This window comes from Bombina bombina, chromosome 6 (assembly GCF_027579735.1).
Source record: "Bombina bombina isolate aBomBom1 chromosome 6, aBomBom1.pri, whole genome shotgun sequence".
NCBI classification, from domain to species: Eukaryota; Metazoa; Chordata; class Amphibia; order Anura; family Bombinatoridae; genus Bombina; species Bombina bombina.
In genome coordinates this window covers 565615018-565629894 of record NC_069504.1, presented here as the reverse complement: position 1 = coordinate 565629894, position 14877 = coordinate 565615018, and the positions used below count along the sequence as shown (strand labels likewise).

The 14877-nt window shown below is 37.4% G+C and overlaps 1 protein-coding gene across 1 annotated transcript in view; it reads right to left on the bottom strand.

The window, feature by feature from the left end:
• Positions 1-10366, bottom strand: part of LIPC (lipase C, hepatic type) — a 291231-nt gene extending 280865 nt beyond the window's left edge. The window contains exons 1-2 of the mRNA XM_053717525.1: positions 10322-10366; positions 10048-10162 (exon numbers count right to left, since the gene is read on the bottom strand). Coding sequence (XP_053573500.1) covers positions 10048-10129 — 82 coding nt within the window. The 5' untranslated portion in view covers positions 10130-10162; positions 10322-10366. The remainder of the gene's footprint in view (positions 1-10047; positions 10163-10321) is intronic.
• Between the last annotated feature and the right edge of the window lie 4511 nt (positions 10367-14877).

Below are 14877 nucleotides of genomic sequence, written 5' to 3'. Positions count from 1 at the left end.
GCAAGAGTCCATGAGCTAGTGACGTATGGGATATACATTCCTACCAGGAGGGGCAAAGTTTCCCAAACCTCAAAATGCCTATAAATACACCCCTCACCACACCCACAATTCAGTTTTACAAACTTTGCCTCCTATGGAGGTGGTGAAGTAAGTTTGTGCTAGATTCTACGTTGATATGCGCTCCGCAGCAAGTTGGAGCCCGGTTTTCCTCTCAGCGTGCAGTGAATGTCAGAGGGATGTGAGGAGAGTATTGCGTATTTGAATGCAGTGATCTCCTTCTACGGGGTCTATTTCATAGGTTCTCTGTTATCGGTCGTAGAGATTCATCTCTTACCTCCCTTTTCAGATCGACGATATACTCTTATTTATATACCATTACCTCTGCTGATTCTCGTTTCAGTACTGGTTTGGCTTTCTACTAACATGTAGATGAGTGTCCTGGGGTAAGTAAGTCTTATTTTCTATGACACTCTAAAGCTATGGTTGGGCACTTTATTTATAAAGTTCTAAATATATGTATTCAAACATTTATTTGCCTTGACTCATAAATGTTCAACATTCCTTATTTTCAGACAGTCAGTTTCATATTTGGGATAATGCATTGGAATCAATCATTTTTTTCTTACCTTAAAAATTTGACTCTTTTTTCCCTGTGGGCTGTTAGGCTCGCGGGGGCTGAAAATGCTTCATTTTATTGCGTCATTCTTGGCGCAGACTTTTTTGGCGCAAAAAATCTTTTCCGTTTCCGGCGTCATACATGTCGCCGGAAGTTGCGTCATTTTTTGACGTTCTTTTGCGCCAAAAATGTCGGCGTTCCGGATGTGGCGTCATTTTTGGCGCCAAAAGCATTTAGGCGCCAAATAATGTGGGCGTCTTATTTGGCGTTAAAAAAATATGGGCGTCGCTTTTGTCTCCACATTATTTAAGTCTCATTTTTCATTGCTTCTGGTTGCTAGAAGCTTGTTCTTTGGCATTTTTTCCCATTCCTGAAACTGTCATTTAAGGAATTTGATTAATTTTGCTTTATATGTTGTTTTTTCTCTTACATATTGCAAGATGTCTCACGTTGCATCTGAGTCAGAAGATACTTCAGGAAAATCGCTGTCTAGTGCTGGAACTACCAAAGCTAAGTGTATCTGCTATAAACTTTTGGTAGCTATTCCTCCGGCTGTTGTTTGTATTAATTGTCATGAAAAACTTGTTAATGCAGATAATATTTCCTTTAGTAATGTACCATTGCCTGTTGCAGTTCCTTCAACATCTAAGGTGCAGAATGTTCCTGATAACATAAGAGATTTTGTTTCTGAATCCATCAAGAAGGCTATGTCTGTTATTCCTCCTTCTAGTAAACATAAATTTTTTTTTAAAACTTCTCTTTCTACAGATGAATTTTTAAATGAACATCATCATTCTGATTCTGATGTCTCTTCTGGTTCAGAGGATTCTGTTTCAGAGATTGATGCTGATAAATCTTCATATTTATTTAAAATGGAATTTATTCGTTCTTTACTTAAAGAAGTACTAATTGCTTTAGAAATAGAGGATTCTGGTCCTCTTGATACTAATTCTAAACGTTTAGATAAGGTATTTAAATCTCCTGTGGTTATTCCAGAAGTTTTTCCTGTTCCTAATGCTATTTCTGAAGTAATTTCCAAAGAATGGGATAAATTGGGTAATTCATTTACTCCTTCTAAACGTTTTAAGCAATTATATCCTGTGCCGTCTGACAGATTAGAATTTTGGGACAAAATCCCTAAAGTTGATGGGGCTATTTCTACCCTTGCTAAACGTACTACTATTCCTACGTCAGATGGTACTTCGTTTAAGGATCCTTTAGATAGGAAAATTGAATCCTTTATAAGAAAAGCTTATCTGTGTTCAGGTAATCTTCTTAGACCTGCTATATCATTGGCTGATGTTACTGCAGCTTCAACTTTTTGGTTGGAAACTTTAGCGCAACAAGTAACAGATCATGATTCTCATGATATTATTATTCTTCTTCAGCATGCTAATACTTTTATCTGTGATGCCATTTTTGATATTATCAGAGTTGATGTCAGGTTTATGTCTCTAGCTATTTTAGCTAGAAGAGCTTTATGGCTTAAAACTTGTAATGCTGATATGGCTTCTAAATCAACTCTACTTTCCATTTCTTTCCAGGGTAACAAATTATTTGGTTCTCAGTTGGATTCTATTATCTCAACTGTTACTGGTGGGAAAGGAACTTTTTTACCACAGGATAAAAAATCTAAGGGTAAAAACAGGGCTAATAATCGTTTTCGTTCCTTTCGTTTCAACAAAGAACAAAAGCCTAATCCTTCATCCTCAGGAGCAGTTTCAGTTTGGAAACCATCTCCAGTCTGGAATAAATCCAAGCCTGCTAGAAAGGCAAAGCCTGCTTCTAAGTCCACATGAAGGTGCGGCCCTCATTCCAGCTCAGCAGGTAGGGGGCAGGTTACGTTTTTTCAAAGAAATTTGGATCAATTCTGTTCACAATCTTTGGATTCAGAACATTGTTTCAGAAGGGTACAGAATTGGTTTCAAGATAAGACTTCCTGCAAAGAGATTTTTTCTTTCCCGTGTCCCAGTAAATCCAGTGAAAGCTCAAGCATTTCTGAATTGTGTTTCAGATCTAGAGTTGGCTGGAGTAATTATGCCAGTTCCAGTTCCGGAACAGGGGATGGGGTTTTATTCAAATCTCTTCATTGTACCAAAGAAGGAGAATTCCTTCAGACCAGTTCTGGATCTAAAAATATTGAATCGTTATGTAAGGATACCAACGTTCAAGATGGTAACTGTAAGGACTATCTTGCCTTTTGTTCAGCAAGGGCATTATATGTCCACAATAGATTTACAGGATGCATATCTGCATATTCCGATTCATCCAGATCATTATCAGTTCCTGAGATTCTCTTTTCTGGACAAGCATTACCAGTTTGTGGCTCTGCCGTTTGGCCTAGCTACAGCTCCAAGAATTTTTACAAAGGTTCTCGGTGCCCTTCTGTCTGTAATCAGAGAACAGGGTATTGTGGTATTTCCTTATTTGGACGATATCTTGGTACTTGCTCAGTCTTTACATTTAGCAGAATCTCATACGAATCGATTTGTGTTGTTTCTTCAAGATCATGGTTGGAGGATCAATTTACCAAAAAGTTCATTGATTCCTCAGACAAGGGTAACCTTTCTGGGTTTCCAGATAGATTCAGTGTCCATGACTCTGTCTTTAACAGACAAGAGACGTCTAAAATTGATTTCAGCTTGTCGAAACCTTCAGTCACAATCATTCCCTTCGGTAGCCTTATGCATGGAAATTCTAGGTCTTATGACTGCTGCATCGGACGCGATCCCCTTTGCTCGTTTTCACTTGCGACCTCTTCAGCTCTGTATGCTGAATCAATGGTGCAAGGATTACACAAAAATATCTCAATTAATATCTTTAAAACCGATTGTTCGACACTCTCTAACGTGGTGGACAGATCACCATCGTTTAATTCAGGGGGCTTCTTTTGTGCTTCCGACCTGGACTGTAATTTCAACAGATGCAAGTCTCACAGGTTGGGGAGCTGTGTGGGGATCTCTGACGGCACAAGGAGTTTGGGAATCTCAGGAGGTGAGATTACCGATCAATATTTTGGAACTCCGTGCAATTTTCAGAGCTCTTCAGTTTTGGCCTCTTCTGAAGAGAGAATCGTTCATTTGTTTTCAGACAGACAATGTCACAACTGTGGCATACATCAATCATCAAGGAGGGACTCACAGTCCTCTGGCTATGAAAGAAGTATCTCAAATTTTTGTTTGGGCGGAATCCAGCTCCTGTCTAATCTCTGCGGTTCATATCCCAGGTATAGACAATTGGGAAGCGGATTATCTCAGTCGCCAAACGTTGCATCCGGGCGAATGGTCTCTTCACCCAGAGGTATTTCTTCAGATTGTTCAAATGTGGGAACTTCCAGAAATAGATCTGATGGCGTCTCATCTAAACAAGAAACTTCCCAGGTATCTGTCCAGATCCCGGGATCCTCAGGCGGAGGCAGTGGATGCATTATCACTTCCTTGGAAGTATCATCCTGCCTATATCTTTCCGCCTCTAGTTCTTCTTCCAAGAGTAATCTCCAAGATTTTGAAGGAATGCTCGTTTGTTCTGCTGGTAGCTCCGGCATGGCCTCACAGGTTTTGGTATGCGGATCTTGTCCGGATGGCCTCTTGCCAACCGTGGACTCTTCCGTTAAGACCAGACCTTCTGTCGCAAGGTCCTTTTTTCCATCAGGATCTGAAATCCTTAAATTTAAAGGTATGGAGATTGAACGCTTGATTCTTGGTCAAAGAGGTTTCTCTGACTCTGTGATTAATACTATGTTACAGGCGCGTAAATCTGTATCTAGAGAGATATATTATAGAGTCTGGAAGACTTATATTTCTTGGTGTCTTTCTCATCATTTTTCTTGGCATTCTTTTAGAATACCGAGAATTTTACAGTTTCTTCAGGATGGTTTAGATAAGGGTTTGTCCACAAGTTCCTTGAAAGGACAAATCTCTGCTCTTTCTGTTCTTTTTCACAGAAAGATTGCTATTCTTCCTGATATTCATTGTTTTGTACAAGCTTTGGTTCGTATAAAACCTGTCATTAAGTCAATTTCTCCTCCTTGGAGTTTGAATTTGGTTCTGGGGGCTCTTCAAGCTCCTCCGTTTGAACCTATGCATTCATTGGACATTAAATTACTTTCTTGGAAAGTTTTGTTCCTTTTGGCAATCTCTTCTGCCAGAAGAGTTTCTGAATTATCTGCTCTTTCTTGTGAGTCTCCTTTTCTGATTTTTCATCAGGATAAGGCGGTGTTGCGAACTTCTTTTGAATTTTTACCTAAAGTTGTGAATTCCAACAACATTAGTAGAGAAATTGTGGTTCCTTCATTATGTCCTAATCCTAAGAATTCTAAGGAGAAATCGTTGCATTCTTTGGATGTTGTTAGAGCTTTGAAATATTATGTTGAAGCTACTAAGTCTTTCCGAAAGACTTCTAGTCTATTTGTTATCTTTTCCGGTTCGAGAAAAGGCCAGAAAGCTTCTGCCATTTCTTTGGCATCTTGGTTGAAATCTTTAATTCATCTTGCTTATGTTGAGTCGGGTAAAACTCCGCCTCAGAGGATTACAGCTCATTCTACTAGGTCAGTTTCTACTTCCTGGGCATTTAGGAATGAAGCTTCGATTGATCAGATTTGCAAAGCAGCAACTTGGTCCTCTTTGCATACTTTTACTAAATTCTACCATTTTGATGTATTTTCTTCTTCTGAAGCAGTTTTTGGTAGAAAAGTACTTCAGGCAGCGGTTTCAGTTTGAATCTTCTGCTTATGTTTTTCATTAAACTTTATTTGGGTGTGGATTATTTTCAGCAGGAATTGGCTGTCTTTATTTTATCCCTCCCTCTCTAGTGACTCTTGTGTGGAAAGATCCACATCTTGGGTAATCATTATCCCATACGTCACTAGCTCATGGACTCTTGCTAATTACATGAAAGAAAACATAATTTATGTAAGAACTTACCTGATAAATTTATTTCTTTCATATTAGCAAGAGTCCATGAGGCCCGCCCTTTTTTGTGCTGGTTATGATTTTTGTATAAAGCACAATTATTCCAATTCCTTATTTTTTATGCTTTCGCACTTTTTTATCACCCCACTTCTTGGCTATTCGTTAAACTGAATTGTGGGTGTGGTGAGGGGTGTATTTATAGGCATTTTGAGGTTTGGGAAACTTTGCCCCTCCTGGTAGGAATGTATATCCCATACGTCACTAGCTCATGGACTCTTGCTAATATGAAAGAAATGAATTTATCAGGTAAGTTCTTACATAAATTATGTTTTTTATGCCAAAGAATAAGCTACTGAGCCACTGTTCGTTCCTGGTTGAGAGCTTCTCTCTCTGTGTATATTTGTATTGTTTCAGATGCAAACCACATTTTAATAAATCGTTTATTTATACATAATGTGCTGAAATTTCTCTATAATAAAAAAAAGAAAAATAAATGATACTTCCACTTTTCCACAGGGGGGAAAAAAATCTGCAACCAGTGCTTTGTTTCCTTTTAACCACTAGCAGTGTGGATAGATTATGTATCAATTAAAATGTTTACTCATTTTTTTCTACAAAATTCTACATGAAGTTTATGGCAATCTTTGAATATAAATAATGGGATAAACTTTCAATACGGAATAGAATACAAGAATAAAGACTAGACATGCAACAGGATTAAAAAATATACATAGTCAAACAATGAGCTATTCTCCTTGGATTCAGTGTGCAAACTCAATAACCTCAAATTATGCAAGTCATGATAGCGTGATGTTTGTTGTTCTCTTCAGTAAATATTCAACATGTATATGCATATGCGTCAATGTCCCTTAAAGGGACAGTCTACCCAATTTTTTTTATTGTTTTAAAAGATAGATAATACCTTAATTACCCCTACCTTAGTTTTGCATAATCAACACTATGATATTAATACACCTATTACCTCTGTGATTAACTTGTATCTAAGCTTCTGCAGAGTGCCCCCTTATCCCAGTGCTTTTGACAAACATACATTTTACACAATCCATGCTGACTCTTAAATAACTCCATGGGAGTGAGAACAATGTTATCTATATGACACACATGAACTAGCACTGTCTAACTGTGAAAATCTGTCAAAATGCACATAGATAAGAAGCGCTATTTCAACAGTTTAGAAATCAGTTTGAGCCTACCTAGGTTTAGCTTTCGATAAAGAATACCAAGAGAACAAAGCAAATTTGATGATAAAAGTAAATTGGAAAGTTGTTTTAAAATTGCATGCCCTATCTGATTCATGAAAGTTTAATTTTTACTAGACTATCCCTAGTGGATAGATTATTCTGTTAATAAGGTGTTGCTTAAAATAACATAAAATAAATGATTGCATTATTTAGGTAATATATATATATTTATTTATTTTATTTAAATGTAATTATTGAAACAAGACATACATACTATGTAAACAGCTTTGGGCTCCATGTATTAAATAGCGTTTATGCATCCTTACACACTTCGCTGAGTGTGTAATGCCCGCCCCTTCTCTTGCGCGATTGGTCGCATAAGAGAAGGGGCGGGCAATACACACTCAGAGAATGGACTGTCAATCACAGAGAGCGAGCAAGCTCTTGTGATTTCTCTTCGCCACCTCAGAGGGGGTGAAGAGTGTAAGATGCAGTCGTCTAATGAGCGCTGCTTCTTACATTGAGGGGAAGCTGGCTCGCATGTGTGAACCTGCCCCGCAAGCACTCAGGAGCAGCTTACACTGCTTCGTACATGGAGCCCTTAATCTTTGAAAAAACCCTTGGAGCATTCTGTAGTATAACTTAAAGGGACATTCTACCCAAAGTTGCAATCCACATGGATGCATTTCAGTTTTGAATCGAAGCATTTTTCTAATATAAATGTATTAGCAAAAAATTATTCTAGTAAAACGTATAGCGGTTTCAAGTGTGTATTTAAGTATGCACAGTGCATCAGCAGTTTAAACACAACACTTAATCAGAGAGCCTAAAGTGCTTATACCATATGGTACTGACTCAATTTGTTAATTGCTGACTTGATACAAGCCTCACTGGTGCTCTGAGCAGCTGCAATATTTAAAATGCTGGTGCACTGAGAATATCTAGCTATGCTTCACATGCACGTGCAGAGAAAAATGCTAACACTAAACAGTGATAACTTTTACTAGAAGCATTTTTGCCAATACATGTTTATTGCAAATATGTTTCTGTTCAAAGATGTAATTCATCTTTATGCATTTATATTTTGACTGGAATGTCCCTTTAAACAGTTTACAAGCAAATATGAGTTTGTTAATAAAAATTCATTATGTCTTGGAAAAGCTTATATTAGTACAAATTGTATTAAATTATTTCTTATCTGCCCTAAAACCATTCATGTAGAACTGATCTCTGTTGCATGCATTAGAAAATAAAAAAACATGTTTATACGTTTGGGCGTTTAGTGTTAAAATGATAGAACGTAGAGACGTACGTTCTTGACAAAAATCAGATATTAACAAAATAAGTATCCAAGTGAATGTACCAAACAAAACAGAAAGAAAAAAAAATACTGACAAAAACCTGATCTTTTGCTTGCCAGAGCCTCTGGCTGCGCTAATAGGAAGCTTAGCTCGTTTGGCTCCCGGGACCTGCACTAAAGTTAGTGCAGGTCCTGGGAAACGAGAACGTTAAGCTGCTGATAGCATGGCCGGGGCTCTGGCAAGAAGAGGATTGGGTTAGCACACTTTAAAGAGCACATTAAAGGGACAGTCAAGTCCAAAATAAACTGTTATGATTCATATAGGGCATGTAATTTTAAACAACTTTCCAATTTATTTTTATCACCAATTTTTCTTTGTTCTCTTGGTATTCTTAGTTGAAAGCTAAACCTAGGTAGGCTCATATGCTAATTTCTTAGACCTTGAAGACCACCTCTTATCTGAATGCATTTTGTCAGTTTTTGACCACTAGAGGGCATTAGTTCATGTGTGTCATATAGATAACATTGTGCTCACGCACATGAAGTTACCTAGGAGCCAGCACTGATTGGCTAAAATGCAAGCCTGCCAAAAGAACTGAAATAAGGGGGTAGTTTACAGAGGCTTAGATACAAGGTAATCACAAAGGTAAAACGTGTATCATTATAACTGTGTTGGTTATGCAAAACTGGGGAATGGGTAATAACAGGATTATCTATCTTTTTACTAGCTTATTTCTTATTTCTAGCTATAGGTTCAATTTTCGGGCAGATTTATTAAAGTGTGGACGGACATGATACAATGTAGTGTATCATGTCCGCCGCACATCGATAAATGCCGACAGCATACGCTGTCTGCATTTATCATTGCACAAGCAGTTCTTGTGAACTGCTTGAGCAAAGCCGCCCCCTGCTGCACAAGTCAATAGAAAGATCAAAACTAAAATATGCACGGGTGCAGTTCGCTTTTAAATAGAAGCATTTTTGTAATATACTTTCTGTGATAAAAAATGTATCTACTAAAATTTATTAACGTTTCAGTGGTATATGCAAATATTTGTGTCATAGAAGCCACTGCTGTTTGAATACTGGTGCTCAGGGAACTCATAGCATAGGTGTGTATGCAGCTGAAACAGCAAAACAATTTTTATTAGAAGCATTTTTGCTAATCAATGTATACAGCAAAAATGTTTCTATTTAGATCTGAAATTCACCCACGCACATATCTGTTTTGACCTTTCTATCTCTTTAAACAATGTATAGCTTGTTGGCATTTTTATAAATAAAAGGAAAAACTAATAAATATTATACTGATACATTTAATCTGGACATTAGCACAACATTCAGAGACATTTTAATGCTAAATTTAAAGAAAACCTCACATATAATGCAAATAAATGATTTAGGGCTAGATTACGAGTGAAGTGCAAAATTGTGCTTTTGCGAGCGCGATATTTGTGCTCCACTCAGTAATACCGGCGCATGCAAATGTGTGATGGTATTACAAGTTGAGCACAATGCGAACATGACCTCGCGTTCACGGTAGCATTAACCAGTCACTTGTAATGGCTGGTTATTTAACGTGCACCCGTAAATGGGCAAAATTGCCCCTTTACAGGTGCACATTGAATTAGCGCTTCACTTGTAATCTAGCCCTTAAATAGTTAAACACAGTGTTTACATTCAAAGACTTTTATTATCCCTTAAAGGAGCAAACATTGATCATGCATTCTTCCTATTAACTAAAAAACATGAGAAAGTTCTCTTAACGGATCTAATTATGACTGCAGGATTTTTGGTTGCTACGTTAAGTAGTTTCCCAGCAAACAATGAAGAGACAAAGCAATACAAATATGTTAAGGTAGTGAAAGAGTAAGACAGATAGAAACTGATCGTACTGAGCCACATCAAATATTTGTTATTTGCCTTTGGATATAATGATTATATACTGCTAAAATCAAGCTTTCTGCTGTAGATGCTTTTATATCTGCATAATAGATATATTAGTATTTTATTACTTACATTTTCTTTTTTCTTTAAATGCAAATATTTGGTTTGTGAGAAGAAAAATCAGCAAAAGTGAAAAAAGCTGGAATCTTCTCATATTTTCCCAGCCTTGAGAACCAATGTCAGGCAGCTGCAAATAAGAATGATGAATGGTCAGGACATTCTGAGCGATGAAGCCCATGTTAACAATTAACCTTTAAACTAACAGACCAAAATTTTGAAAAGTTCTCATTTACCCTATGCTTTTGCCTCACATTATCAGACAAAAAACATGTAATAGTCAGGATACCTGGTTATCTCAAAGACATCAGCGCCTCAGTTCTGAGAAAACGATGAAGTGTGTCAAGCCTTTTTAAAAGTTTGTGTCAGGTCACAGAAAGAGATCCAAGAGTTGATTGACCAATGGTACAGTATGATCAAATTACGAAATAAACAAACTTAGACACAAATAAGAGAGGACAAAATATGAGATTTTGTGTCTAAAAAAACATATTGCCTTAAAGGGACATGACAATGAGATAAAATGAAGCATTCAAAGAAAATATTAGTCTAAGAATAACATGTAGATGTATTTTTTAAACTTCCATTAGCTTTTTAAATATTGACAAAATAAGTATAAAGTTTTAGTGTCTATAAAACAATGGGGGTTGCCATGTTGTAACTTAGGTTACCTTCTCTGCTGTGGCCAATAAGGGACAGTTATAAATAGGTCACTAGAGTATGCAGCCAATGACTGTGTGGAATATAACAGTACTAGTCCTAAAGCCCGTTCACACAGGCCGTGTTATTGTTTCATATATTCTCTCTCTCTCTCTCTCTCTCTCGTGCGCGTGCGAGGTCGGGTGGGTGCGCGTGCGATCAGCTGTGCGCTTTCTAAGGCCAAGTGTTTGTCTGTACTGCGCATGACGGCTTCAGACAAACACTTGCCTTTTATAATACAGGTAGCCCTCAGTTTACGCTGGGGTTAGGTTCCAGAAGGAATGGTTGTAAATCGAAACTGTTGTAAATTGAAACCCAGTTTATAATGTAAGTCAATGGGAAGTGAGGGAGTTAGGTTCCAGGCCCCTCTCAAAATTGGCATAAGTAACACCTACTACATTATTTTTAAAGCTTTGAAATGAAGACTTAAATGCTAAACAGCATTATAAACCTAATAAAATAATCACACAACACAGACTTTACTTGCATTTTTCTGCAAACAGTTCTTTCTATGCATTCCAATCTGGACTAATTTATAGACAGGAAGATCTTGTTCCTTGGCAAGCTACTCGATAGCTCAGGTTCGGTTAAACTGATTAATTTCAGCTTGCTTGGCTTGCATATCTTTGCTGCAACACAAGCGGACAGCTCCACCTACTGGCTATTTTAATCAATGCACTGCTTCTCAATGCTTTTCAATAGCAGTCACATGACTGAAAAAAAAGGTTGTTATTCTGAAACGGTGCAAATTGAACCGTTGTAAACCGAGGGCCACCTGTATAGGATTCTGCACTTCCATTTCTAATAGGAACTGAAAAGATCACAATTTCAGAATGGAATTACAGGAAAAATAAATAATGAAAGTATATTGCAAAGTATTTTTATTTATACAGTTTATCATTTTATATTTCCATCTCAAAGTGTTTATGTCCCTTTAAAGTGAAGTAAATCCTAGCGTTTGTAAAACGCTAGGATTTACTATTGAAACAAATAAAGGGGACTTTGATTCATGAAGTATAAGATACTTCATGTAGAAAGCTCCATGGGCGCCAAGCCGGATTTACCACACGGTTATTGGCTAAGAGGTGAAAACGTCACCTCTTAGCCAATTTTTTTTTGCCGTGGGCTGCTGTACAAGGTAAACACAGCAATCGATTGAATCAAATAAAGGAGCTTTCTACATGAAGTATCTTATACTTCATGAATTAAAGTCCCCTTTATTTGTTTCAATAGTAAATCCTAGCGTTTGTAAAACGCTAGGAAGTACTTCACTTTAAGTCTGCTGTTGTTCTGCGGAATGCAGTTGGTGCAGAAGATTTTAAATTAAACTTTAGGATTTCTTATGTTTCATAACTGTCACATAACATAACATCACTGTTTTCTGTCAGAGATAGATGTATTTTGCAGCACCTTTACATAAATGCAATCCAAGCTGAGATGTGCAGCACATTGCTGTAGAAGCGCAAACTGCGTGAGCACACACTGTTTTCCTAACTCTTCGCAATGACAACAAGCAATTGCATATTTACTGACAACAGTAATTTGGAGGGAAAGCCCTAATTTCTGGTCTGTTGTACTTCTGCACTGGAAAATGCTTATTTAAGATGACCATGATTTTTCAAATGGATGAAACCACACAGATTTCATAGCCATATAAAAAAATAAAGCAAAGCTGGTTACAGATTGCCTTTAATATGCACTGTAACATGTTCATTTTTTACCTCCCCAGAAGGAAGCTTGAGTGCAGTGGGATCTAATGCATATGATTCCCTGTGTGTATATGTGTATTTTATTGGTATTTGTGTCAATATTAATCTGACAACAGACTGGATTGGAGAGGTAAATCCACTAAACCGCCAGGCAGGGGCGTATTTAGTTTTTGTGCTGCCCTAGGCAATCAGAATCCAGCTGCCCCCCCCAGCCCCCCCCCCCCTCCTGGATTTAGGTCATTTTTGGCCAAATAATTTTTTTGGTTAGGAAGTAATGTGACTTTTTTTTTTATTGCTGCTGCTGCTGCTGCATTTTAGAATAAAATTTTCCCCTGCCAGGGCTCAGCCTCAGAATAGATTGATTTTCAATTTTATTTTAAAATAAAATAACAACAAACCTAATTGTTTCTTACTTTCTCCCCAGCAGTGTGTATTTATTAATATAATACATGATACATTACTTAATGTTATATTTACAATAAAATTCCTATTTCCTAGAAAACTAGAGAATCCTTCCTATCCAGTATCGGTATGTATTCCAATTTCTAGTCTAGACAGTATCTTGAAAATAATTTAATTGAATCATGAAATGGCGGGGCTGGGGCGCATTATGGAGCTGTGGCATGCGGCTGCCCTACCTGATTTCAGTACCCTCAGCCTGCAGGCTCTTGTGCTAGCTGTTTCAGTCTTGTGTATAAAATCCCTGGTTGGCCTCAGCATATCACATGCTAATTACTGATGTTATTTATTAAAGTAACTCTCTATAATAGCAGCAGTCATGATGATCTGACTTGTCTCTACAAAGCTTAGCTGGTCAATGCTTAGCCCCCTGCCCCCCTGACATGATATCTCTTTGTCTTTTAATATTGTAGGTATGGGATTTCACTTCACAAGTTCACTCACTTTCACTGTTATGTGCCATTGTGCCCAAATAAATAAAGAACAAAAAATAACAAGATACTTGGCAAGTTGGCCTGCAAAGTTGCTATTTCACATGACATGAGTGAGCACTGCAGTCAGTTATATATATGTATTGTAGGTAGAAATCCTGGTAATAAAAATATATTAAAGGGTTCATTGTGTTTACACTGAAAAAAATCTAATGGTTTATTTTATTTACGGGTTTAGTGAACTTAATTAACTGATACCTATTGGACATAAGCTGGACTACAGATTCAGACATTTACAGAGCAATTGTTGGTAAACTTGTATTTACTAATATGTAATCAAACAAGTGTGTATAATAGAATGTGTATTTATATAGCATCATTACCCCATAAAATATCATTGTATGTGTTTTGCATTTATACGATTATTAGAACATAGGCTGCTGTTGGTGGTTGCCTTGTAGACATTCTTGCAAATAGTGCCAAGTTATTAGTTGTGTACAGTAAATTGGACTGTTTTTTGTTTGATTAATTGTTTGTTTTTTTGCCACTTACGGTCCTATTTACAAATAGTTTTTAAACATTTGAAAGTAGACAATTTAATATATATATAATGTGTTTGATTGCAGCAGCCACAGAAAATAACATTAAACTCAGACTGATTTATTGAAAACGTATTTATCTACAAACGGCAACATTTAAATTTTAAATATGTGAAGGTCACTGCTTACAGTGTAGATCATTGTCAAATCTAGTGTGTAACTGATATATTTTGTTACCCAGCTGGCTGCTTATGCTGTGCTATAGAGATGATACAGCCTTGTTTATGGCTTCTCTGAGTACTTACTATTCTGTGCCTGCCCACCGGGCACCCCCCTCCTTACCAGTCCTCTCTGTTTAAGGCTAGTCTGCTCCGCTGATGCTCTGGTCCTATGCGATCCCACTCACTGACTCGTCGTCGTCACTGCAGCAGTGTCACTCAGTCTGGTCTGTTTCCGTCTGCTTCTGTCTTTTGTGACTCACCACTAAGCCGCTTCTCACTGCCCTGGGAGGAAGATCACGTGCGCACCTGCGTGGCTCCCTCCATCTATGTGCGGCGCCGGCAACTGTGAGCAACTGTAAGCAAGGCGGGCGGAAGGTAGAAAATACCACATGAGCTTGGCAAAAGCGCCGAACAGAAAAAATAAATAAAATTTGTCCAAAAAAATAAAGAATAAAAAAAAAAAGCAGTTGCCAACATATCAGTGCCGCCCCCCCAAACCTGTCGCGATAGGCACCGGCCTTGTTGGCCTATGCATAAATACGGCCCTGTGGGGGGTATTGTATTTTTATGTACAGGTAAAAGAGCTGATTACTTTGGGGCAATGCCCTGCAAAAAGCCCTTTTAAGGGCTGGTAAAAGAGCTGATTACTTTTTTAATTTAGTATAGGGTAGGGACTTTTATTATTTTGGGGGGGCTTTATTATTTTATTAGGGGGATTAGATTAGGTGTAATTAGTTTAATAAAATTGTAATTTCTTTTTTATTTTCTGTAATTTAGTGTTTTTTTT